General features: G+C 43.6%; 2 protein-coding genes across 4 annotated transcripts in view; both read left to right on the top strand.

The window, feature by feature from the left end:
* The first annotated feature begins 880 nt into the window (after nt 1-880).
* On the top strand, nt 881-9,088 carry ptx4 (pentraxin 4). Of its 2 annotated transcripts, none has more exons than XM_033041189.1 (3): nt 881-960; nt 3,723-4,335; nt 7,903-9,088. In XM_033041189.1, exons 2-3 carry the CDS (start codon nt 3,813-3,815, stop codon nt 8,541-8,543), a joined length of 1,164 nt encoding a protein of 387 aa, XP_032897080.1. In that variant the 5' UTR covers nt 881-960; nt 3,723-3,812; the 3' UTR covers nt 8,544-9,088. The 2 variants fall into 2 exon arrangements, with proteins under 2 accessions (XP_032897080.1, XP_032897079.1); XM_033041188.1 differs by lacking the exon at nt 881-960 and adding an exon at nt 2,155-2,408.
* Nucleotides 9,089-10,103: 1,015 nt separating this feature from the next.
* Nucleotides 10,104-27,238, top strand: part of clcn7 (chloride voltage-gated channel 7) — a 53,860-nt gene continuing 36,725 nt past the window's right edge. Inside the window, exons 1-10 of one of the 2 annotated variants that reach the window (XM_033041191.1) lie at nt 10,104-10,241; nt 14,950-15,018; nt 15,326-15,397; nt 15,904-15,969; nt 20,336-20,468; nt 20,590-20,699; nt 21,529-21,609; nt 22,928-22,990; nt 25,488-25,571; nt 26,556-26,649. In XM_033041191.1, coding sequence (XP_032897082.1) covers nt 15,940-15,969; nt 20,336-20,468; nt 20,590-20,699; nt 21,529-21,609; nt 22,928-22,990; nt 25,488-25,571; nt 26,556-26,649 — 595 coding nt within the window. In that variant the 5' untranslated portion in view covers nt 10,104-10,241; nt 14,950-15,018; nt 15,326-15,397; nt 15,904-15,939. The remainder of the gene's footprint in view (nt 10,242-14,949; nt 15,019-15,325; nt 15,398-15,903; nt 15,970-20,335; nt 20,469-20,589; nt 20,700-21,528; nt 21,610-22,927; nt 22,991-25,487; nt 25,572-26,555; nt 26,650-27,238) is intronic. The other variant, XM_033041190.1, reaches the window with a different exon arrangement.

The raw sequence follows: 27,238 nt of genomic DNA on the forward strand, positions 1-27,238 counted from the left end.
AATGGTCAATAAAGAGGATTAGAAATTTAGAAGTCAGATGAAGTTCATCGTGGGAAGGGCATAGGGTATTGAGATTATAGATTAGAAGAGGTCCGACCCAAAACATCACCTATCCATGTTCTCCACAGATGCTGCCTGCCCAGCTGAGTTACTCCAGCACTCTGTGAAACGTCACCTATCCATGTTCTCCACAGATGCTGCCTGACCCACTGAGTTACTCCAGTATTTTGTGCCTTTTTATTTGTAGATTACCCCGTCTGACTTGTCGATTCCTTCTTAATGTTTCATACATACAGAAAGTACAATAAATATTTAGCCGTCAGGCGACAACTGTGGAAAGCGAAACAGAATTCTCAGTCAGGCTGGTTACCTTTCACCAGAATTGGAAAATGAGAGGGACAAGATATTTTTAAGTTAGAGGGTATGTCAGGTGTGGTGGTAAAAACGGGGAAGGTCTGTAATGGGATAAAAGGTATGAGAAATGACACCGTCTTTTGCACACAGAGAATTCACTGCCTCAGAGAGCGGTGGAGGCCGGTTCTCTGGATAATTTCAAGAGAGAGCCAGACAGGGCTCTTAAAGATAGCGGAGTCAGGGGATATGGGGAGAAGGCAGGAACGGGGTACTGATTGAGGATGATCAGCCATGATCACATTGAATGGCGGTGCTGACTCGAAGGGCCGAATGACCTACTCCTGCACCTAATGTCTATTGTCAATTGTCAGTAGTGTCCACTGAAGGGGAATGTTAAAGACTAATGAGTAACATCCACTTTATTGTTTGGTTTGTGTTATTCTCATTAGATCTCATATCCTCCATCCCACCACGTTTACACAGACTGAGCCAAACCTCTGTTTATTCTTTCCGCTAGACGCTAGCTAGCCCGTGAAGTACCTTGGCAATCGTGTGAAACTGTAATGGTGATAGCAGAGGGACTGTAGAGGAAGTCTGGATATTTAAGTGAGTAATTATACTATTACTTTCACACATGTATTTTCAATCCAAATTAATCTTTCATGAAGTCTTTTATTTAAAACATCTTCCCCCCACACAGCAAAAACCCAGCCACTACCAAGATGAAAACGAAAAAAATAAGCTTGTAGTCCACTGTGCTGGAGCAACTCGGTTGGCCAGGCAGCATCTCTGGAGAACATGGATAGGTGATGTTTCTATCCATATTCTCCACAGATGCTGCCTGACCCGCTGAGTTACTCCAGCACTGCGTATCTTCTTTGTGCACGTTCCAGTTTGCTTATTACTAGCTGTTATATTAATTGATTAATCTCTGGCCCACAACCGCTCAAAATCGATTAACTGTATTTAGGGAGCACACCCAGACTGCAGGGTGCAGGAAACTACACCTTCACAACCCACCCCCTCCCCAGACCCACCTGTGCAAGAGTTTCAGTTCACACATTGTTCTCATCAGACGTCTGACACAACCAGACTGGAAATGACAGCTCCTCAGTGGCCAGGAAGTGCCCGAGAGGAGGACCTAGGTGCAGTCAGTGTATCCTCAACCACTTTGTGCATTGGGATTCAAGGAAGACACACAATAAGAATGAGTGACCATAACTCTTCTCCTTCCTGACTGGCTGACTTGTGTATTTCTGCGTGTGTTTTATTTTGTTCTAAGTCCATCAGCGGGTAGAGCTGCTGCCTCACAACGCCAGTTACTGAGTTCCATCCTGACGTCCGGTGCTGTCAGTGTGTGCAGGGAGTGGATGCGAAAGTGGGACAACGTGGAACTAGTGTCAATGGGTGATCGATGGTCGGCGTGGACTCTGTCTTTGTTCCCTTGCTGCACCTTTCAATCAAGGGTCTCAATCCGAAAAGTTCTCTATCCAAATCCACAGATGCTGCCTGACCCGTTGAGTTCCTCCAGTACTTTGTGTGTTGCTCCAGACTCCAGCACATGCAGTTCCTTGTGTATCCAATGTCCAGTGTTTGGAACAGCTGGAAACCATTCATACAAAAGTACCTCCAGCCATTCACTGAACAACAGCGCATGACATCGCCCATTGCCAAGTTAGAGTAAGACTCTGTCAATGGGTTGTGACAGCGCAGTGGGTCAGGTCTGCAAACCTCGTCTCTATTTCCGTTTAGCCTGTAACAGTAGCCGGGCTGGGCTCTGGAGGAATGGGATCATAAATCATTTCAAAGATAGAGCTGGCGTGTGTATATAAAGCAGCATTGCTCGCCACGGCGGCCCGTCTGCTGGGGGTCACAGTTAACCCGCACTGACGGCCACAATCCCAGACATGAGGATGGACTTCAGCAAACCTCCCCCCTGGCTATCCCTGCTGTGTGTCTGCTGTGTTCTACACGCCGCCACTTGTGCTGAAAGCGTCGACAGCATGAAACAGAGGAAGCCTTTTTTCGAGCGGTTCCGACGCTTGGAGGAGCAGGTGTGTGGCAGCGGACTCTGTACACGAGGGGGCTTGTTGTTGTTCCCCTGGGACACGGGGAACTGCAGATGCTGGAACCTCCAGCAAAACACAAAGTGCTGGAGGAACTCAGCGGGTCGGGCAGCATCTCTGGATATAAGGAATGGGCGACCTTTCGGGTCGAGACCCTTCTTCAGACTGAAGAACGTCACCCATTCCTTCTCTCTACGGATGCTGCATGTCCCGCTGAGTTACTCCAGCATTTTGTGTCTTTCTTTTGCCGGAGGAACTCATCGGGACGGGCAGCATGTGTGGAGAGAGTGGACAGGCGACGTGTCGGTTCGGGACACTTTTCTTTGACTAGGAAGGACATTCTTGCTTGCATTCTCTGGAATTTAGAAGGGTGATAGGGGATCACTGAAACATATGCAATTATTAAGGGTTTGGACACGCTAGAGGCAGGAAACATGTTCCTGATGTTGGGGGAGTACAGAACCAGGGGCCATAGTTTAAGAAGAAGGGGTGGGTCATTTAGAACGGAGATGAGGAAACACTTTTTCACCCAGAGAGTTGTGAATCTGTGGACTTCTCTGCCACAGGAGCCAGTGGAGGCCGGTTCACTGAATGCATTCAAACGTGGGCTCGTAGGGCTAGCGGAATCAAGGGGATATGGGGAGAAGGCAGGAACGGGGTACTGATTGTGGATGATCAGCCAAAGGCGGTGCTGGCTCGAAGGGCCGAATGGCCTGCGCCTGTTTTCTATGTATCTATGTACACGCTGATGAAACGCGTTTAGAATTTAAGCACTTCTCGGGACAATTCCAGATGGAATAAAATGAATGAGGTGAAAAGGTTTACCGGCCAGAACATGAATTTGTGGAATATCTTTATCTGCCTGTGTCCAAATGAAACATGTCCTCGCAACGGGACACAGACGCCGCGGGCAGAGCCGCTGCCTCACAGCGCCAGTACCCAGCTTCTATCCCCACCCCACTGCTCTCGGTGTGGAGTTTGTACTTTCTCCCCGTGGGGTTCCTCCCACATCCCAAAGACGTGTGGGGTTGGAGGGTAATGGCCCCGAGTGTAGGGAGTGGATGAGAAAGTGGGTTAGCATCGAACTAGTGATGGGTAATCGATGGTCGGTGCGGACTGGGTGGGCCGGTTTCAATGCTGTTTCTATCTTTCAGTCAATTCAAAAAATTTCTGTGCACCATTTCCATGGTCGACATGGACTGGGTGGGCTGAAGGGCCTGTTTCCGTGCTGTATCTTTCAATCAATAAACCTCTGCTGCTTGGTGTTGTAACGTGTCATCCCCCTCCCATTCATTGCCGTAGTTCCGTCGTTTCCAAGAACTGAGCCTGGCACGGTTGCAGATCATCTCCGAGAACTTCAACGCTTCTTCCACTGTGGATCTCCGGCTGGAGATGCTGGCCGAGCAGTTCAGGAACATCACCGCCACCGTGAGCGGCCTCCAGGCGGCCACCAACCACAACATCACCAGCCTGAAATCATGGGTCAAAAAGCTGTTGAAGGAAAACAAGAAGATCGACCTGAAGATGTCCACCTTGGAGAAAGTGGCGAACCAGAGGGGCAAGCAAGCGTGGACGGAAAAGAAGCAGCAGGGCGAGGCCACCTCCAACCTGAGCAGCCAAGTGGAGGAGCAGAGGCAGCAGATCAGCGCCCTAACGGCGGGCAAGAAGCGGCTGCACAAGGCAATAGACAGGATGCAGGAGGACATCAAGGAGCAACATGTCCAAATAGCCCGCTTCCAGCAGCAGATGAAGAGCGCACTGCAGAACGACGCGCTCTCCGTCAGGCCCACCTCTCCGGACCGCGACCCCCCGGCAGCCCCGCCAGTCCAGCGAGCCAAGGTCCTCAACCAGTCGCCCAGTGGCGAGCAGAGGTCGCCCAGCGGCGAGCAGAGGTCGCCCGCGAAAGAAGGGTCAAGTATGTACTCTTTATATGAATGAATGAATGAATGAATAAGTTTATTGGCCAAGTATTCACATACAAGGAATTTGCCTTGGTGCTCTGCCCACGAGTGACAACATGACATACAGCGACAGTTAGGAATGACACATTGAACATTAAACATTACTACATGACCATTACTATTAGTTCAGTTTATTGTCACGTGTACCGAGGCCCAGTGAAAAGCTTTTGTTGCGTGCTGACCAGTCAGCAGAAAGACAATACATGATTACAATTGAACCATCCTCAATGCACAAATGCATGATAAAGGGAATAACGTTTAGTGCAAGGTAAAGCCAGCAAAGTCCAATCATAGATAGTCCAAGAGTCACCAATGGGATAGATAGTAGTTCAGGACCGCTCTCTAGTTGTGATAGGATGGTTCAGTTGCCTGATAACAGCTGGGAAGAAACTGCCCCTGAATCTGAAGGTGTGTGTTTTCACACTTCTGTACCTCTAGCCTGATGGGAGAGGGGAGAAGAAGGAGTGGCCAGGGTGAGACTGGTTTGTGATTATGCTACTGGCCTTGCCGAGGCAGCGTGAGGTGTAGATGGAGTGGATGGAAGTGAGGTTGGTTTGTGTGATGGTCTGGGCTGCATCCACAACTCTCTGCGATTGGCTGTGAAAGCTGTGCCAATGTGTTTAGCCAGCAAGGCTGTTGAAGACTTCCCACCAACTAAACAACCATCCTTCTCCCCAATTAAAATCACAGCCTCCCATCATTGATCAGCACTTAAAATCTCATCCAAAGGATGCCGGCTTGCATTGATTTCAATTGCATCTCCCTCCAATTAGTTGTAGAGCTGTAACAAGCCCTTCGGCCTACCTTATCCATGCCCATGTTGCCATACAGGGTTAGTCCCACTTGCCTGCATTTGGACCATTGCCCTACAAACCTGCCTTCTCCACATCATGTTATGCATTTCACTTCACCCCAACACAAGTAAAAGTGAGATGTGGAAACAAGGAACTGCAGATGCAGATTTACAAAAAAAAGACACAAAGTGTTGGAGTAACTCAGATGACATTTCAGGTCAGGACCTTCCTTCAGACCCAAAACGTCATCTATTCATGTTCTCCAGAGATGCTGCCTGACCTACTGAGTTACTCCAGCATTGTGTGTCTTTTTTTGGAAAGCCTGCATCTGCAGTTCCTTGTATCTTTAGTTTAGTTTAGTTTAGAGATACAGCATGGAAACAGGCCCTTCGGCCCACGGAGTCCGCGCCGACCAGCGATGCCCGCACATTAACACTATCCCACACCCACTAGGGACATTTTTTTTTACATTTACCAAGCCAATTAATCTACAGACCTGTACATCTTTGGAGTGTGGGAGGAAACCATAGATCTAAATGGTGGCCGACTAGGAAAAGGGGAGATGCAGCGAGACCTGGGTGTCATGGTACACCAGTCATTGAAAGTGGGCATGCAGGTGCAGCAGGCAGTGAAGAAAGCGAATGGTATGTTAGCTTTCATAGCAAAAGGATTTGAGTATAGGAGCAGGGAGGTTCTACTGCAGTTGTACAGGGTCTTGGTGAGATCACACCTGGAGTATTGCGTACAGTTTTGGTCTCCAAATCTGAGGAAGGACATTATTGCCAAAGAGGGAGTGCAGAGAAGGTTCACCAGACTGATTCCTGGGATGTCAGGACTGTCTTATGAAGAAAGACTGGATAGACTTGGTTTATACTCTCTAGAATTTAGGAGATTGAGAGGGGATCTTATGGAAACTTACAAAATTCTTAAGGGGTTGGACAGGCTAGATGCAGGAAGATTGCTCCCGATGTTGGGGAAGTCCAGGACAAGGGGTCACAGCTTAAGGATAAGGGGGAAATCCTTTAAAACCGAGATGAGAAGAACTTTTTTCACACAGAGAGTGGTGAATCTCTGGAACCCCCTGCCACAGAGGGTAGTCGAGGCCAGTTCATTGGCTATATTTAAGAGGGAGTTAGATGTGACCGTTGTGGCTAAGGGGATCAGAGGGTATGGAGAGAAGGCAGGTACGGGATACTGAGTTGGATGATCAGCCATGATCATATTGAATGGCGGTGCAGGCTCGAAGGGCCGAATGGCCTACTCCTGCACCTAATTTCTATGTTTCTATGTTTCTATCTCGGAGAAACCCCACGTAGGTCACAGGGAGAACGTACAAACTCCGTACAGACAGCACCCGTAGTCAGGATCGAACCCGGGTCTCTGGCGCTGCATTCGCTGTAAGGCAGCAACTCTACTGTCGTGCCACCGCGACCGCCTGTCCAAATTGTACCATCTGTCCAAACGTCTTTTAAAAGTCGTCATTGTATCTGGTTCTACAGCTTCCTCTGCCAACTGGTACAGAAACGGAATTCCTTCTGAGTGAAAAAGTTGCCACTGAGTTCCATCCTAAACCTCTCCCCTCTCACCTTGAGGCCGTCCCCTCTTGTTTTAGAATTCCAATGCAAAGTAAAAGTTTTCAAACGTAATAAACGTAATAAATCATCCCAGTAACGTTTGCATTGGTTTGTGATACAGACCTTACATTTAAATTAGGATATAAGATAGGAAAAGCCCCTAACATCCGAAACATAGCTGCATTTTTCATGTGAAATTTTCCAGTCTGAAGAAGGGTCTCGACCCGAAACGTCACCCATCCCTTCTCTCCAGAGATGCTGCCTGTCCCGCTGAATTACTCCAGCAGTTTGTGTCTGTCTTTGAGTTAAATCAGCATCTGCGGTTCCTGCCTGTGCATTTTTCATAAACCAAGTTGTGATTTAATCAAGGCAGTGGTAAGGAAATACTTGTTTTGTGAGTGTACACATCGTGCTCTATTCCATTTATAAAGCAAGGCCACAATTAGATGTTTCACTAAAATTAATACGCAGTGCTGACACTTCAGCTCTCTCCCACACCCACTCCCTCCCAATCCCAGAATAGTTGTGTATTTCACAATCCCAGCCTGCAGAATGATGAACAGTCACAATAATCCAGAGCATGATGCTGCTAAATTACATCTATGGAGTATCCAGGTTAACATTCTGCAAATGCTGTTAAATATAAATGTTAGTAAACAATTTATGATCTATGGCCAGTAAGTGGATAATGAGGAGAGGAAGTTTACCTGGTTTACTCAGTGAAAAATTCATTAGTAACAAGCATAAAGCTTCCAGCATACAATCAGGGACAACATTTGTTGATTTTGGTGAGTAGGAGAGTCAAATTATATCTTCGTCGTTCAAGAAAAGTCGAAGAGTGTGGATTATGTCAGAGTTAAACACAAAGTGCTGGAGGAACACAGTGGGTCAGGCAGCATCAGTGGAGGCAATGGACAGATGGTGTTTCAGGCCGGGACCCTTCTTCAGACTGATTATAGCATGGGGGAGAAATTTGGAAAGAGCGGTACTCTTTCTGCCCACTACTGCAAGCAGTCTGAAGAAGGGTCCTGACCCGAAACGTCGTCAAGATCTGACAAATAGGTTTCATTTAATAATTGTTTAGATGTTGAATTGATTTTGTTTTATTTGTAGTACATCCATTCTACAGCTTCTTTGTTTTCCTTTATTACAGTCTGCAATGTGAAATCAATGCTGCATTTTCCCAATTCTTCCACTGAAAACTATGCAACATTCAGCAAAAATCTTTTCACTGGCCTATTTGAAATGACCATCTGTTCTTGGGTCAGCACCAAGTCAAATTATTTAGGAACCATATTGTCGTACGCCACGGAAGACAACGACAACAAATTGGTGCTGCACGGCAGGAATACCAGCAAACAAAGCAGCATCCATCTTGTAATCGGAGATCCAGCGTACCGAGAGCTTCCTGTGGAACCTCTCCTAGACGGCCACTGGCACCACCTCTGCATTATATGGTCCTCCTTCGAGGGTAAGTACTGGTACTACATAGACAGGCGTCTGATAGCTGCTGGCTCCAAGTTTCAAAAAGGCTATGAGATCCCAGCTGGTGGAATACTTATAGTAGGCCAGGAACAGGACAAAATGGGAGGGGAATTTGACCACACTGAGGCTTTTGTGGGGAATTTGGCTGGATTCACAATTTGGAGCCGTGCTTTGTCTCCTGGGGAAGTCTCAGGCATTGCCACAGGAAAGGCTCTGCCTGGAAGCAGAATTTTAACCTTCAATGATATTTCCACTCTCAACGGCGCTATTCAACATGTTAATTGTACGTGCTTAGATCATTGTTACTAAACCAACTGTACTGTATTGGGATTCATTCATCACTGCCTTCTACCATATACGGCTTTTGGCAAATGCGAAGTGTATTGTACGGGAATTCAGTTGTATTTTTCATCTTTCACCTATCTGATTAACAACAAAAAATGATTTGAATGCTCTCAGAAACCAAGCAAATATTTTGTCTAACGTTTTGATTGTAGTATAACTGCAAACATGTACTATTAAAAATAAAAAGCTTGTGACATACATGAAAAAAGTTCAACATGTGTAAAGATCTTCACCGAATATAATTTAAGACCAAGTATGAGGATTCTGCAATTTTAATGCCTAAAGTAGTCTTGCAGAATCTATTTTTTGTAAATACTTATAATTTATAAACTTAAATTGTGTCATATTGATTGGAAAGCTGATAATTAAATTTAATTATGTATTATAGTGCTTCCTTATGAAGGCCTGATCATATTTGATGGTATCCTGTGGTGACTCCTTACTGAAATGCATTAATTATACTTGTATTTTTGTAATATATTTTACTGATAAACTGATTTGATATCAAACTTCCGCTACATGTGCTGCATTTTCTTAATACTCACATTGCTGTATCAATTCCAGGGGTTCGCATCAGGTTGTGTATTTAAGATTTAATAGGAACCTGAGGGGCAACTACACAAAGAGTGGTAGGGATATGGAACGAGCTGCCGGAGGAGGTAGTTGAAGCAGGTACCATCGCAATGTTTAAGAAACATTTGGACAGGTACAGTACATGGATAGGATAGATTTACAGGAACATGTGCCAATCTATGATCATTATTCCTCTGGGACTGCAAATAAAATGTTATGCAAGAATACACAGGTCCAACTACAAATATTTAATATAACATTAGATGCTGAATCTTTGCTTGTTTCTACTACACACGAAGTAAGGTCAGTTCAGCTCTTTGCAACATGAAATAGAAGGAAGGATTCCTTCATAAAGTAAAACCCTTTCATGTGGGTTATTAATTGCTCAGAACACTGTCAAGTCAAGATAACTTTGTTTATTGTCAGGAAGGAACTGCAGAGACACAAAATGCTGGAATAACTCAGCGGGACAGGCAGCATCTCTGGATAGGAGGAATGGGTGACGTTTCGAGTCTGAAGAAGGGTCTCGACCCGAAACGTAACCCATTCCTTCTCTCCACAGATGCTGCCTGTCCCGCTGAGTTACTCCAGCTTTCTGTGTCTATCTTTGTTTAATTGTCATCTGGACAAGTACAGTGAGGTGCAGGCAGGTACAATGAGAATCTTGCAGCAACATTGCATGCACATGGGCCCAGATAAACAACATCAAGCGTTGCCACGTTACGGCGTTGGCGTTACCACGTTACGGCGTTGGCGTTACACGTTGCCACGTTACGGCGTTGGCGTTACCACGTTGCCACGTTACGGCGTTGGCGTTGCCACGTTGCGACGTTGGCGTTATTACGTTACGGCGTTGGCGTTACCACGTTACGGCGTTGGCGTTGCCGCGTTACACGTCGCTGACGCACGGACGCGCTGACGCACGGACGCGCCGACGCACTGTCCCCGGCGCGGGTCACATGAGCGGCCGCGGCAAGATGGCGAACGTGGCCAAGAAAGTTTCGTGGGCCGGCAAGGACGAGGAGCCGCGGCCCGGGGAGACCACGCCGCTGATCAACGGCTCCCCCACCGCCGCGCACACACAGGTAGGTGGGTGACGGACACACAGCGGCCCCCGGCACTCATGGCGGCCGCTGCTGATAACGGCCCGACAGGGCAGCGGGGGAGAACAGTGGCGCGGACAGGGGTGGAGGGGCCGAAGGGGCGCAGGCCCAGGGCGGGTGATATCATCAACGTCCCCGCTCCTCTCTCTGCTTATGCTCTCTATCATTGTCTTTCTCTCCCTCCCCCCATCTCTCCCTCCTCCATCCACCCCTCTCCATCACTCTCTCCCCCATTCCCTCCCACCCCCCCCATCTCTCTCACCTCCCCCTTCCCACTCTGATGCCTGATCATTCTTGTGCAAGTTTAAATTCTCCTCTCTTCACTTTTTGTAAGCAAGCTGTGAGTTGAGATCATGTTTGCAAAACAGCATCTTCCGATTCACAGGAGTGCATTTCTCAAATGTCAGGAAAATAAAAGCAGAAGAACTCCTTGGCAGCAAGTTTAATTTCTACTGGTATTGTTAGTAACATTTTTAGTTCCTCAAAATCCTTTGACTTGCGTGGTCAGTTGGGAGGATTTCTTTGTAAGCAGGAGAAATGACAACACCCTGTTAGGAAATGCGTGTAAATTTGAAAACCTCAGAACATTTAAAACCCGCTGAGTTTGTCCAGCATTTTTGTGTACCTTAAATATAATCGTAATCTGTTAGAGATAATTCATGTTACTAGCCGTAAATAACATGCTAAAAATAAAACCTCAAGTCAGCTTTGTGGAGACTGGTTAACAAAGTTATCAGATATGAGCATTGTGATAAACAAGAATGCTTCCTTTGGAACAGACAACAGAGGGTGAAGATACATAACACCATATCTCACCCCCTGCACCTCAGCACAGGAGCCCCTCAGGGCTGCGTCTTGTCACCCTGGTTATTCTCACTCTACACAAACCAATTCACATCCCAGCATAGTTCAGTTAAAATATATAAATACGCAGATGACACAACCATCATAGGTCTCATCTCGAACAATAATGAACAGAATACCGCACTCAAACACACAAAGCAGTCACTTGGTGCACAGATAATAACCTCTTACTCAACACATCAAAAACACACAAACTCATCATTGATCTCAGACGTAAGGCACAACCCAAGACCCCCCTACTCATCTTAGGCGAACCCATATCCACCACTGACTCATTAAAATTTCTTGGCACTCACATAAGCAATAACCTCAAATGGAAAATCAATTCAAATCACATCTACAAAAAAGCCAACCAAAGACTCTTCTTCCTCCGCAAGCTCAAGAAGTTTAGAGTAAGGAAACACCTCCTAATCCGATTCTACACAGCCATCATCCAAAGCATGCTCACTTCATCAATTACAGTCTGGTTCAGCAGTTTAGACACTCACTCCCGTAATAAATTACAGCGCATAGTTAACAAAGCATCCAAAATCATCAGCACTCCCCTTCCATCAATAGAATCACTCCATCACAAACGGTCCGTTTCAAGGGTGAAGAAAATCATCTCTGATCCCTCCCACCCAGCTCACCACATCTTCCACCTGCTGCCATCAGGAAGGCGCTACAGCTCACTGCCCGCCAAGACATCTCGATTTAAAAACAGTTCTTACCCACACGCAATCCGAATTCTGAACACACTATGACAACAGCACATATCCTCCCCATGCATGTACTGTATATTGTATGATGTTGTGTTTTATGTTATGTTTGACGGGAATCAGCCTACCTTGTAACATCCTGTACTGAACCTGAATTCCACCAGCTTGACTGTGGTCATTAAATAATCTAATCTAATCTAATCTAATAAAGCTAGATGTCTTTGAAACACTTGGTATGATAATGTGCATAAGAATTATGGCCGTTAGACATTTCACGAGCTAAACAAGGAATCGCATTTATAAACAATTCCGTAAAAATTAAGAGAACTTACTGTATGATAGATAAGAATACGTTCAAACAGAAAACCTTTGTATGCAAAGATGAAACTAAAAGGAGACAATATTGCAGTCTAGTTTCATTTCATTACGACCGATGTCTGGATTATTTGTATGCACCCATAGATCAAAGATCACAGATTTTTTGAGTCAAAGATATCACAAGATACAGTTAGACAAAAATTGCCAGAACTCCAGCACAGAGAATTTGTAAAAGTAGAGAACACATTGAAGCTCATGTTCTATCATGTGTTGCCTAGAATTAGGTGATAATATCCTTTATGTTGATTTTAGTGTCATTAATAAAGGCCAGAAGCAATTGCAAACAAATTAAATGACATGGAATCCAAACTAGATTATGGAGATATTTATAAGAATTTATAGGGCAGGCTAGGACTTTATTCCTTGGAGCACAGGAGGCTGTGGGATGATCTTATGGAGGTTGTTTAAAGCAGGAGGGGAATAGATCCATTCTAACTCATGATCAACTTTTTCCACCTGCCATTCCTTTTTTTCCCCACAACAAAATTATTCATAACTTTTCAAACCCTTTGGGATCAGATTTCGACTGAGCAAAAAAACAACTGTTTTCTGAAATTGTATTGTATTCCTCACCTCATTAAGGATCTTCAGTTTCATTAAGGCTAAGTAAGGTTTGATTGCTGTTGCCAATCTTGTTTACAGGTCCCTGATTCCAACTTTTTTGTGTGTAATAGTTTGCAGTAATATCTGTGAGCAGCTGAATAATAGTGAGCACAGTTTGGTTGCTGCTGACTATGAAATCTAAGCTATTGGGATAACTACCGATTATTTTCTGACTTTTGGCTGTGAACTACGCTAACCCTAACTGAAACCGGATATCGATTGATGCTGAAAACGTGAAAGAACTGAATAAAACAGCAGGTCGGAAAGTATCCGTGAAGAGAAAAACTGAGTTCACATTTCATGTTGTTGACCTATCATCAGTACAATAGATAATAACTGCACTCATGAGTATTTCTAGTGTTTTGTTTTTAGTTACACATCTTAACTGTGCCTCCTAAAGTGGTTATCTACAGTGCATTTAGAAAGTATATTCAGACCCTTTCTTTTTCCACATTTTGTTACATTACAAACCCTATTCTAAAATGGATTAAATTCTTAAATTTTTTTTTTTTAATGAATCTACACACAATACCCCATTATAAAAAAGCGCAAACGGGCGTTTAGAAATATTTCCAAAGTAATTAAAAAGAAATAACTGAAATATCACATTTACTGAAGTATTCAGACCCTTTACTCAGTACTTTGGCAGCGATTATAGCCTCGTCTTGGGTATGACGCTACAAGCTTGGCACACCTGTATTTGGATAATTTCTCCCATTCTTCTCTGCAGATCCTCTCAAGCTCTGTCAGGTTGGATGGGGAGCGTCAATGCAAAACTATTTTCAGGTCCCTCCAGAGATGTTCAATCGGGTTCAGGTCCAGGCTCTGGCTGGGCCACTCAAGGACATTCACAGACTTGTCATGAAGCCACTCCTGCGTTGTCTTGACTGTGTGCTTGGGGTCATTGTCCTGTTGGAAGGTGAACATCTGCCCCAGTTTGAGGTCCAGAACGCTCTGGAGCACGTTTCATCAAGGATCTCTCTGTACTTTGCTCCATTCATCTTTCCCTCGATCGCGATTAGTCTCACAGTTCCCGCCGCTGAAAAACATCCCCACAGCATGATGCTGCCACCACCATGCTTCACTGCAGGTATGGTATTGGCCAGGTGATGAGCAGTGCCTGGTTTCCTCCAGATGTGACATTTGGCATACAGGCTCATCAGACCAGAGAATCTTGTTTCTCATGGTCTGAGAGTCCTTTAGGTGCCTTTTAGCAAACTCCATGCGGGCTGTCATGGGCCTTTTACTGAGGAGTGGCTTCCGTCTTGCCACTCTACCATGAAGGCCCGTTTGTGGAGTGCTGCAGCTATAGTTGTCCTTCTGAAAGGCTCTCCCATCTCCACAGAGGAACTCTGCAGCTCTGTCAGAATGATCATCGGGTTCTTGGTCACCTCCCTGACCAAGGCCCTTCTCCCCCGATTGCTCAGTTTAGCCGGGCAGCCAGCTCTGTGAAGAGTCCTGGTGGTTCCAAAGTTCTTCCATTTAAGAATGACGGAAGCCACTGTGCTCTTCGGGACCTGCAATGCTGCAGAAATTGTTTTATACCCTTCCCCAGATCTGTGTCTCAACACAATCATGTCTCTGAAGTCCCTGGACAATTTCTTCATGGCTTGGTATTTGCTCTGACATGCACTGTCAACTGTGGGACCTTATATAGACAGGTGTGTGCCTTTCCAATTCAATTTAATTTACCACTGGTGGACTCCAATCAAGTTGTACAAACATCTCAAGGATAATCAATGGAAACAGGATGAACCTAAGCTCAATTTTGAGTGTCATAGCAAAGGCTCTGAATACTTATGTAAATGTGATATTTCCGGTTTTTTTTTTAATTGCTTTGCAAAAATTTCTAAACACCTGTTTTCACTTCTTTATTCTGGGGTATTATGTGTAGATTGATGATAAAAAAAAAGAATTTAATCCATTTTAAAATAAGGCTGTAACGTAACAAAATGTGGAAAAAGTGAAGGGGTCTGAATACTTTCTGAATGCACTATATACAGAATAAGGAAACTGCAATACTTTCCCCATATCATTGTCTGACGTGCATTTTTTGAAATATTGTGTTATCTGTTATCACCCGCCTTTTATATAAACCATGCTCCTCTTCTAAAATAGCATGGACGATTTTTATTTTATTTATTTTTGTAGACCAACTTTTTTCGGATTCAGAGGCTGATCACAGTGAATCTAGATGATGATGATCCAACACATGAGCAGGTAATTTACCATTTGTTTTCATGTACAATGAAATAGATATTTGCAGTGAATCTTTAATACAACATATATTTACATATATACAACTGATTTTTAAGGTTGCGATTTGATGAGTAGAGCCTATTTCTGAGTCGCAGTCCTTTGTTCCACAATTGCTGAAACTCTGTTTTGTGGGAATGAAATATCTGGGTGTGATCATTGTTGTCTGTCTCTTTTTTATTCGTTGGTGAACTTTGAAGTAAAATAAATCTATATTACATCCTGGATCAAAGTATGTTTTCTCAGTTGTTTTTGTGCACCTTTTCCATAGGACAGAGTTTCAGCTGCTGGTGTGCCCAAGGAAATTCCACGTACAGAAAAGCTGCTTTCACTTAAGTATGAGGTAATGACCACTGCTTGTTGTCTTATATACTTTCATGTTAAGTTGATGCTCCTGTTAGTTCAGAGTAAATGATAAAAGGGTTATTTTGTACTATGGCATACCTTCACCTGCACTGGAATAAACCTGCAGTAATAGCCACAAAATGTAAGGTGTTCAACTTTAAGACAAGGACAAAGTATCTGCTCTTCATAATATGCACATTTCAAATTATGACATATTTTGCCTTGTATAACAAGACATATTTGGCTGTGCTGGCTCGAAGGGCCGAATGGCCTCCTTCTGCACCTATTTTCTATGTTTCTATTAGTGGAGTCAAGGGATATGGGGAGAAGGCAGGCACGGGTTATTGATAGGGGACGATCAGCCATGATCACAATGAATGGTGGTGCTGGCTCGAAGGGCCGAATGGCCTCCTCCTGCACCTATTTTCTATGTTTCTATGTCTTGTCATATCATGTTTGTGAGCTGTATGGCTTTGATTTATTTTAAATTTGTTTTTATTTAAGAGCCTTGACTATGACAACAGTGAAAATCAATTGTTTATGGAAGAAGAAAGAAGGATAAGCAAAATAGTAAGTATTTACCATTGCTGCTCATGTGTTTTTATGCTTGTGTTAGTCTGCCTTTCTGATCCTTTGCTGTAATGTTTCTGCTTTTGAATCCCATTTTTTGTGACTAGCTCAACTTTCACTGGAATTTAGAAGGGTGAGAGGGGATCTTATAGAAACATGTAAAATTCCTAAGGGATTGGACAGGCTCGATGCAGGAAAATGTTCCCGATGTTGGGGAAAGTCCAGAACCAGGGGGCACAGTTTAAGAATGATGGGTAGGCCATTTAGAACTGAGATGAGGAAAAACTTTTTCATCCAGAGAGTTGTGAATCTGTAGAATTCTCTGCCTCAGAAGGCAGTGGAGACCAATTTACTGGATGCTTTCAAGAGAGAGTTGGATTTAGCTCTTGGGGCTAACGGAGTCAAGAGATATGGGGAGAAAGCAGACTGATTTTGGATGATTAGCCATGATCATAGTGAATGGCGGTGCTGGCTTGAAGGGCCGAATGGCCTACTCCTGCACCTATTTTCAATGTTTCTAAGTTTCAGTGATGAACACGGTTTCTCTCGATACTCAGATGGTATGCGGAAGACTAGATTAGGGTCACAGTGAGAATGAAACTGGTGATGAGACTGTAGCTGTGAAGGAGTGTTTCGATCTCACTGTCTGATTATTTTTACCAGTAGTTCTCAGGCATTTTTAGGTTTACCTAAACAGTTTAAGTCGTCAGCAACAAAACAAACTGCTGGAGGGAGTCGGTGTGTCTGGCAGTTTCTGTGGAGGGAAATGGACACTTGATTTTTGGTCGGGGCCTATCACCTAAACTCGATCTAACCGTCCATTTCCCCCGACAGTTGCTGCCTGACGCACTGACTTCCTCCAGTAGATTGCTTGTTGCTCCAGGTTTCAGTGTCCGCAGTCTCTTGTGTTTCCAGGTTCAGTAATTAATCAACCACTTTACATATCCAAACATGATATACTGCACCATTGAGGAAACCCATCAAGTGATGGGTAAAGTGTGGGTCAGTGCTTAAAGGAGCAAAGTCAGGGAGTTTTGGGGACTGACTCTCTTGGTTCAATTATCGCAGGAATGAGTGGGTTAACCTATGATGAGCGTTTGACGGCACTGGGCCTGTACTCACTGGAGTTTAGAAGGATGAGGGGGACCTCATTTAAACTTATCGAATATTGAAAGGCTTGGATAGAGTGGATGTGGAGAGGACGTTTCCACTGGTGGGAGAGTCTAGGACTAGAGGTCATAGCCTTAGAATTAAAGGACGTTCCTTTAAAAAGGAGATGAGGAGGAATTTATTTTGTGAGAGAGTGGTGAGTGTAGAATTCTTTGCCACAGAAGGCTGTGGAGGCCGTCAATTGGTATTTTTAAGGCATAGATAGACAGATTCTTGATTAGTACGAGTGTCAGGGGTTATGGGGAGAAGGCAAGTGAATGAGTTCGGAGGGAGAGATAGATCAGCCATTATTGAATGGAGGAGTAGACTTGATAGGCCGAATGGCCTAATGCTGCTCCTATCACTTATGACCTAATTAGTCTGAAGGCATATTAGTCCAGGTTCAGGAACAGCTTCTTCCCCACAGCCATCAGGCTATTAAACACAACGAATAAGCTATGAGCTCTGATCTGCAAAAGACTATTATTATTTGTTGTTTGCACTATATTTGTTATTTATTGAACTTTTTCTTTTTGTTTCCCATTATGTACAATGTTTACATATTCACATATTCTGTTGCGCTGCAGTAATTTCATTGTTCCGTCCGGGACATATGACAATAAAACACTCTTGACTCTTGATTTGAGATTAGAACATTTGCAAAGAGACCATAACTGTGGCTTGTTTTACTTGAGTATAAACCACTCTGTTTGGAAATGTGAGAAATCTATCCAGTATAATGGCTTCCCAAATGTTGGCGATAGTGCATGACCTTTAAATCTCTTTATTACTAAAACTCTTGTCTTGTTTGTTTGTCCGTTTGTTTGCCCGGTTTGTATTAGCGCAAAAATGGTACACGATATACAATTTTTGGCCCACCTTACTCACCGTTGTCCTGTGATGTAAATTAAACAAGTTTCGATCAAATTGATGGTATATTTTACATTATTGACGTTTAAAATGTTAAAAAAAACAGCGCCCCCACTTGCCCCGTCCCCACTTGCCGTCTTTACTTGACAGGCGTCACAAAGGCCACCCCACAGGTCCTCAGCGCGGCTTTTCCACAATTTCAGACCGCCATCTTTTTTCCCGTCACAATGGCGACCCGACGACTCCACGGGTAAGTTTCCTTCTATTTTAATTTCTGCCCCCCAGGCTGGGGTTGGGACTGGGGGCGGAGAGAGGCCGCGCCAGGTACCCTCGGCCTCCCCCTCCCCCGGCTCCTGGACGCTTCCCCCCCCACAGCCCCTGCCTCAAGCCCTCTCCCCCTCCCCCTGCTCCAGGACGTTCGCCCCCCGACATCCCCCACCTCAAGCCCTCTACCCCTCACCCTGCTCCAGGACGTTCGCCCCCCCGACATCCCCCGCCTCAAGCCCTCCTCCCCGGCTCCAGGACGCTCCAGGATGGAGTTATGGAGGGAGGGAGGGAATGACAGGGTAGGAGAAGGGGGAGGAGGACAGGGGAAAGGGAGGGTGAAGGAGGGGGAGGGAGTGCTGGGGGGGATGAGGGGGAATGGAGGAGAATAGGGGTAGGAAGAGGGATGGCGAGGCGCAGTTGGGGGAGGGTTGCCACGACTCGCGTCACAACGGGGGTCTCTTGCTTCACAACGGGAACCCCTCAGGCACGCCTGCACAGTTGGGGCTATGGGCGAGTGGTAGAATATTGCGTTGGGGGAACGGACCCAACGGGTGCGACTCGATCCAGTACTTAATAAAACCCTTCTAGTGAAGCATTTTACTGTGGTTTTTATATCTAGGCTGCAACCTGTTGATATAGGATCCAAAATACAGTGCAAGTTCTTTGGAAGGTAGACTGCATTGCAGCACCAGGAAAGTGAGATCTGAGGGATTTCAAGTTAAATCATATAAACAATAAGTGAAGCATGATTGGTATAAATGCTGAACCACACATAAACACAATAAAAACGTTGACTTCTCAAACTTCAAGTAACCCTTGCTTTCTCCCCTCTCCATCCCCCATTCCCAGTTCTCCGATCAGTTTTACTGTCTCCGACTACATTTAAAATCTATCTGATTTGTTGTTAGCTTCTCCCAGCTAACAATGATCTCTTCTACATTTTCCTTCCCATTCCCTTTGCCCTGTTTTCACATCATCACACTTCCTTATCTATGCATCTCTCTCCCCCCTGAGTTAGATAGAGCTCGAGGGGCTAGTGGAATCAAGGGATATGGGGAGAAGGCAGGCACGGGTTACTGATTGGGGACGATCAGCCAAGATCACAATGAATGGCGGTGCTGGCTTGAAGGGCCAAATGGCCTCCTCCTGCAGCTATTTTCTATGTTTCTATGTCAGTCTGAAGAAGGGTCTCGACCCGAAACGTCACCCATTCCTTCTCTCCAGCGATGCTGCCTGTCCCGCTGAGATACTCCAGCATTTTGTGTCTATCTTCCGTTTATCCCAGCACCTGCAGTTCCTTCATACACATAAAAACAATGGCTTTACTCATTAGCTAATCGATTTCTCAATTAGCTATCTGATTAAAAATCAAAGTATTATTCAGTGCTGAATGATCGATGTATTATGGAGTAATCACAAGATTTTTACCATGGGTCTCTGGGCTGTTGCTGCCCAATCAATACACATCAAATAAATATAATCTCGGCAAATATTACTTTAGACGTGCCTGGTCAAAACTCCTTTTTAAATTAGTGGCCACTGAATAATAGGAAGTTTTTAAGCTAGGGGAAATGTGAAAGTCTCACTTACTCATCCTGCTTTTGACACTGAAGATAGACACAAAATGCTGGAATAACTGAGGCAGGCAGCATCTCTGGACAGAAGGAATGGGTGATGTTTTGGGTTGAGACCCTTCTTCAGACTGAGGGTCGGCAGAAGGAGATACAGAGATAAGGAAGGGTAAGGTGTGTGAAAACGAGACATCAAAAGAGAAATCTCCCTCTCCCCCGGCTCCCGCTGAGTTACTCCAGCATTTTGTGTGTATGTTTGGTGTAAACCAGCATCTGCAGTTCCTTTCTACACATTTTGTTTTTGACAACAGGTCTATTTGTTAATTTAGTTATCAAGATTAGCTGATGATGTAGTTCTTGTGGTTGACCATGGACATGTGATAAGCTTATGCTTGGTCCAATTACAGCATTCATTGACAGAAACTTTTCACAGTGTCATGTGGTAGTTTGCTCACAACTGTAATATTGATAATCTATTTAAGACTTCTTCTTTTTCCCCTTCCTCACAGGGCTTTCATGTACTGGAAATCAAAAGATGGATTGTTTGTTGCCTCATTGGAATCTTCACTGGCCTTATTGCCTGCATTATAGATATTGTTGTAGAATTACTCGCTGATAAAAAGTACCAAATAATTAAAGAAAGTATCCTTTGTGATTATGGCTTGTTGCGAAATACTGTTACAGACTTCATCCGCTTGGCTTTTTAAAAATTTGTTCATGTTTTCCACGGAAGTTATATTGACATTCCTTAACAAACATGCAGATATTGATAAATCTACAGAGAGTGGCGGATTATCCATTTCGCTTGTACTCTGGGCATCATTGAACGCTGCTTTTGTGATGATCGGCTCTTTCCTGGTGGCTTTCATAGAGGTCTCGAGGCACTTTGTTTCCCTAAATAATTTTAAACCTGATTAAAGGTAGACAAAAATGCCGGAGAAACTCAGCGGATGAGGCAGCATCACCCGCTGAGTTTCTCCAGCATTTTTGTCTACCTTTGATTTTTCCAGCATCTGCAGTTCTTTCTTGAACATTAAACCTGATAAAAATGGCTACTTATGAACTAAAACGTTAGCATTACTGAAATCATTTACAGGTTTAATTTTGTGATGGGATTTCTATAACTCTGTAGCTATATTATACTGTCCTCTTTATTTGTGTAGTTCATTTAATTTTAGCACTGGTGCTTTTATAATGAATGAAAGAAAGCATTCCTGCTGATAACATCCTGTGTGGCTGGTAGTATTCCAGCTATGGCCAGCTTTGCATCTTGGAGAAAATTAGCATTTCATTTACTTTGTATATGTGGTACATAAAACCTACCATAAGTTTGCCCTTTGTATTCATTTTCTCTCTTCACTTATCTTTTGAAGATCTTAGTCACTGCTCTAGATGTTTTTCTTTTATTCCACTGTTTTTAAGGATCTTGCCATTCACAGTATATTTACCGTTGGTGCTAATTATTTATTTACTATCCTCCTCTAATACCTGCCTTTCATTCTTGTGTCATCACCAGTGTTTTTCTCATGTAGGCTTAATTAATATGATCAGCTCCTGCATATCTCAATTATTGATCGATCTACTTGACATTGTTAAATAAGTTCTCTGTCAAAATACGATTGAACACAGTCAGCCGTTAAAATGTAACGCCATATTGAAGTTGATTCATCTTTATATTACACTTGTTTTTTGTTTCACTTAGCCTGCAGCAGCTGGGAGTGGAATTCCACAGATCAAATGTTACCTAAATGGAGTAAAGGTTCCTCATGTGGTTCGACTGAAGGTAGGCAAAATATTTATGAAGTTGCAGAGTTAAAGTCATGGAATTCTATCGCCCGGAACAGACTCCTTGGACCAACCTGTCCATATCTCCTATAAAACACTTAATCTCAATTTTCTTTTCCCTCATATCACCATCACGTCTCCCTTTATTTGTTGCTACCCATCTACAGGGTTATAGAGTAGATGTGGACAATTCCACTTTAGGTAAATAATTAGCATAGACGTTATTTTGGGTCTGAGGGAAAACCCTGTGCATTATGTGAAAGGGTGATCAAATCGATGATGACTTTCAAAGTACAGGTACATGTGTGTGTGTGTGTGTAGGAAGGAACTGCAGATTTAAACCAAAGATGGACACAAAATGCTGGAGTAACGCAGCGGACTGGCAGCAACTCTGGACAGAAGGAATGGGTGACGTTTTGGGTCGAGTCTCTTCTTCAGACCAAGTACATGTGTACTTGATAAGGAATGAATCATCGATCTTTGGGCTCATAGAGAATTGTAGAGCAGGAGCACTTGATAATACCATCATCCCCTCCAAGCTGGTGACCAAGCTCACGGATCTGGGTCTCTGCGCATCCCTCTGCAATTGGATCCTCGACTTCCTCATCCACAGACCACAGTCTGTCCGTATTGGTGGAAATATGTCATCCTTGATAACAATCAGCATGGGAGCACCTCAAGGCTACGTGCTCAGCCCCCTGCTGTACTCACTCTATACTCATGACTGTGTAGCCGGACATAGTGTGAACTCCAGCATCAAATTCGCCGATCTTGAATTTCAAAGGTCCAATAGAGACATGATCGGATCAAATGAAGTAATATTTGGGATTCTCAACGTGTAAGCATTGAGCACAAAGGCAAAGAAGGGTCTCGACCCAAAATGTCACTCATTGCTTCTCTCCAGAGACGCTGCCTGTCCCGCTGAGTTGCTCCAGCTTTTTGTGTCTTTCTTCGGTTCAAACGAGCATCTGCGGTTCCATCTTACACAAAGAAATTATGGTAATCCTTTAAGTGGGAGTAAGAACATTGAGATTAGTTTTTAATTGTCGGCATGGACATATTGGACCATTGTTCAATTAGATAATGTCCACAGGGCTGTTATGGTCCTTGAAAGTCATTGAAAAGTCCTTGAATTTATAGCTGTTCCAAGTGTACGAACCCTGTGTCCAATTCTGATTCCAACTTTATGCAAAATATGAGTTGATTATATTAATCTTTCCAAAGTTAGTGTAATCTGTGTTATGCTGGTGTGGAACTCTGTCGCCCTCCTCACAGGGACGTATGTCTGTAGAATGATGGGTGTACTTATCTTGCAGACGCTGGTGGTCAAAGTGCTCGGTGTTATCTTCTCAGTTGTTGGAGGGCTGGCCGTTGGAAAGGTAAGGTGCCACAGAGATAACTGCTTGTGCGAGCAGCAGATAATTAGTGTTTACAAAATCCTACTGCACAAACACTGTTCTCATGGATCTGAAACTAGAGAAGACAATATATTTATCATAAGACTATGATGCAGCAAAAAAAACTAAAGCGCGAAACAAGAGTTGAATTTTTATGCTTTCCTACATCCAATAAATGATGTGTTTAACCATTAGTGTTTTTGCGGTAAAATAATGTAATTAGATGTTAAAGCATGTGATATTTACCCAATATGTGGGCAGTTTTGTTTAAGTTAGAAAGCAAGTTATCATTTTTGTGTTTAGATGATTTAGTAACTCAGTGGGACAGGCAGCATCTAGAGGAATTATAGAGGAATGGGTGACGTGACGTTTCGGGTCGAGACCCTTCTTCAGTCTGACCCGAAACGTCACTCATTCCTTTTCTCCAGTGATGCTGCCCGTCCCGCTGAGTTACTCCAGCTTTTTGTGTCTTATCTTCGGATTAAACCGGCATCTGCAGTTCCTTCTTACACAATGTGATTTAGTATCTTGTTATAGTTTCTGACTAATCCTGCCCCAGAGTTGCTGTGATGGGGAACTAGCAGGACCATGTGAGTGGAGAGTATTGTTTCAGTCATGTGCTGAGTGCAGATCCATCAGTATTTCCTGTAGGCACATCTTTGTTTACTGGCTTCATGAAGTGGATTTAATTAAGGAACAGCTTTTTGCGATGGTTACGCAATAGATTTCAAAAAATTGTTCAGGAATGAGAAGAAAGAAGTTGCGGAACTGAGCAAGAATATAGTGGTTGATCCGGCAGGCATGTTGCACCATCTATTTGCACTGTATGTGTGCACAAAGATACATCAGACGTGATGGAGTTGCAGTTGGTGTATTCATGGAGTCATCAAGAGTAATCGGGATGGTACAGCATGAAAATGGCCCATGCCAATCATGAACCATGCATTAGCACAAATATTACCGTGACCCCATTATTTTATTGCAAGATGTGAAGTGAAAGCAGGGAGTACAGATGGCCTGACTTGTGCATCATTTTATAATTCCTAGCAGTGGATGTGTTGGTAAGATTTACATTCTTAGCTCACCGCAAACCTTCTGCGGCCTGTATTAAATGAAGTAAGTGAAGATCAGAAATGTTGCATGTACCTACTACTTCTTGGCTGTGGAAGTTGCTATCTCTCCAAGCCTTTGACATAAACAAAGATGCAGTTATTTGCTTCTGTAATTTATAGCTGGGAGGCATCATTATTTTTGACCCATTGTTTTATGGCCTCAAGTAACATTTGGTTTTAAATTTCTTGAAATGTCACAAGCTAAGGATGTTTGACAGATCTATAGCAGATGTTCACTGCATGTGCTATGTAATTATTTAGTGTCAAACATGTTTTTGATGCCATATTTAAACTTGATAGACTGAGCATTCTGCAAATATTGTCATAGGATAATACGTGATAGGAGCAGAATGAAGCCATTCGGCCCATCAACTCTACCCCACTATTCAATCATGGCTGATCTGTCTCTCCCTCCTAACCCCATTCTCCTGCCTCCCCCCCCCCCCCCCCATAACCTCTGACACCCGTACTAATCAAGAATCTATCTATATCTGCCTTAAAAATATCCAATCACTTGGCCTCCACAGCCTTCTGTGGCAAAGAATTCCACAGATTCACCACCCTCTGACTAAAAAAAAATTCCTCCTCGTCTACTTCCTAAAGGAATGTCCTTTAATTCTGAAGCTATCTCTAGATATTTTCCGTATCTAACTCCCACTATTGGAAACATCCTCTCCACATCCACTCTATCCAAGCCTTTCACTATTCAATTGTGAATCAACTTCAAGTGGATTATAGGTAGGAGAAAATGTAGTTCCAAATTCAGCTTGCTGGAAATATTATTTACTGGTCCGAATACTCCTCAACCCATACTTCTAGCATTTTGTGGTTTTGTTAGATCCTGGAAGTCCAAGATTGCCCAAGTATAAGTTAGTGGCTTCTGACAGTATGAAAGGCAAAAACAGAAATGATGTTCTCACTTCCCCTCCACTTGTAAAAGTTTTGTACTGGGAGGTGCACGTTGACAAAGTCGACATTTAATGCTCAACCCCAGTTATCTTGAAGTGGTGAATGTGGTGAGTCTCCATTTAGTACTGTCGTTAGGGTAAATAGCAGTGTGAGATTATTTGAGTAGATAGACACCAGTGAGTTTGGAGTCTGATGCAGGCCAGATGGCAGTTGCATTTCCTCAATAAGACCCAAACTCTGTGTATCAGCTGAACATTGGCCAGGCCAGATCGAAACCCGACACATTTAACCCAATCCTAGACTAGCCCCCAATCCAGGTTATCCGTTCAGTAATAAAACCACTTGTCCACAGGTCCTATTTCATCAACTGGTCAGTTAAAAGTGTTTACGGTGAAACATGACCAAGATTATTGGAGGTATTGAAACATCAGTTTAAACTTTCCATTTTCTAATTGTAGGAAGGTCCAATGATTCATTCGGGTGCTGTTATTGCTGCTGGTATTTCACAAGGGAGATCCTCAACCTTAAAGAGAGATTTTAAGGTTAGTTTTGCTGCTGTCTTTTACGCTTCAGTCTATCACAGATTGCTTTCTCCATATAAAATATAGTGGACATTTTGCAGTAAAGGTGTTAATGAACATAAATTGTACGTAATGTTCTGTGAGACCACTGTGCAATTTCATTCTATACTGATGACACTTTTGGTTGAATATCATACAGAAACTCCAAGGGAAGTGTGGTTATACAATTGTTAATATCAGTGAATCTCTGATCCTGATCATTATTCATATGTGTGAGCACACATGATTTGAAAAACAATGCCTATAATTCTTTTGAAGAACCAAGTTTATTGACATTGTGAAGTATTCCTAGATTACAAAATTCTTAAGGGGTTGGACAGGCTAGATGCAGGAAGATTATTCCCGATGTTGGGGAAGTCCAGAACTAGGGGTCACAGTTTAAGGATAAGAGGGAAGTCTTTTAGGACCGAGATGGGAAAATAATTTTTTACACATAGTGGTGAATCTGTGGAATTCTCTGCCACAGAAGGTAGTTGAGGCCAGTTCATTGGCTATATTTAAGAGGGAGTTAGATGTGGCCCTTGTGGCTAAAGGGATCAGGAGGTATGGAGAGAAGGCAGGGATGGGATACTGAGTTGGATGATCAGCCATGATCATATTGAATGGCGGTATAGGCTAGAAGAGCCGAATGGCCTACTCCTGCACTTAATTTCTATGTTTCTATTGTCATGGACAACGGGATGAAGAGAAAGTAATTGATCTCAATTTTTACTGTGTGATGTACTTTATATTTTTCTATATTCATATTTATGTTTCACATTTAAACTTTTCATTTTGAATGATTGCTGAAATCAATACACTTGTTCAAGGCACTTTAAATTGGAGGTTATGCCAGCAATCGTGACAAAGGTAGATTGTGTCCTGTATTGTCCAGTTAGCAAGCCAAAGTCAGGAAGGGATATAGAGGACAGGACCTTGACTGTGTTTTGTGCTCCTGCATTTCAGATATTTGAGTATTTTCGCAGAGATACTGAGAAAAGAGATTTTGTATCAGCCGGAACTGCAGCGGGAGTTTCTGCTGCGTTTGGTGCCCCAGTAGGTAAGCAGTGATGTAATTATCCCCAGTGATGTTTTACATTGTGCATCTAAAAACTACAAAGGTAGACAAAAATGCTGGCAAAACTCAGCAGGTGAGGCAGCATCTATGGAGCGATAGAATAGGTGACGTCACCTATTCCTTCACTCCATAGATGCCACCTCACCCGCTGAATTTCCAGAAGGGTCTCGACCTGAAACGTCACCTATTCCTTCGCTCCATAGACGATGCCTCACCCGCTGAGTTTCTCCAGCTAGGCTGTGGGCCGATGAGCTTTTTCGTTCAAGTTCGTGACCCCTCACGGAAGTATCTGAATTTTTAACATATTGTGTAGAAATATTATATAAATCATACCTGAAACTCATCAAGACCAAAACCTGCACATTTTTTTGAAATATGGGAAACACTCCAAAAGGAATACAGGTAATGCTGACCTTGCTGATAATTCTGTTTTTCAATTGATTTATCTTTATAAAGTTATGATGTGAACTGTTAATTAAAAATGATAAATAACAAATGTAGAGCTAGGGTTAGGATTAGGGTCAAGTTCGGTCTGTCGGTCGGGCTTGTTGGTAGGCCGGTGGATGCAGCG

The sequence above is a fragment of the Amblyraja radiata genome, chromosome 22 (genome assembly GCF_010909765.2).
Source record: "Amblyraja radiata isolate CabotCenter1 chromosome 22, sAmbRad1.1.pri, whole genome shotgun sequence".
Taxonomy (NCBI): Eukaryota; Metazoa; Chordata; class Chondrichthyes; order Rajiformes; family Rajidae; genus Amblyraja; species Amblyraja radiata.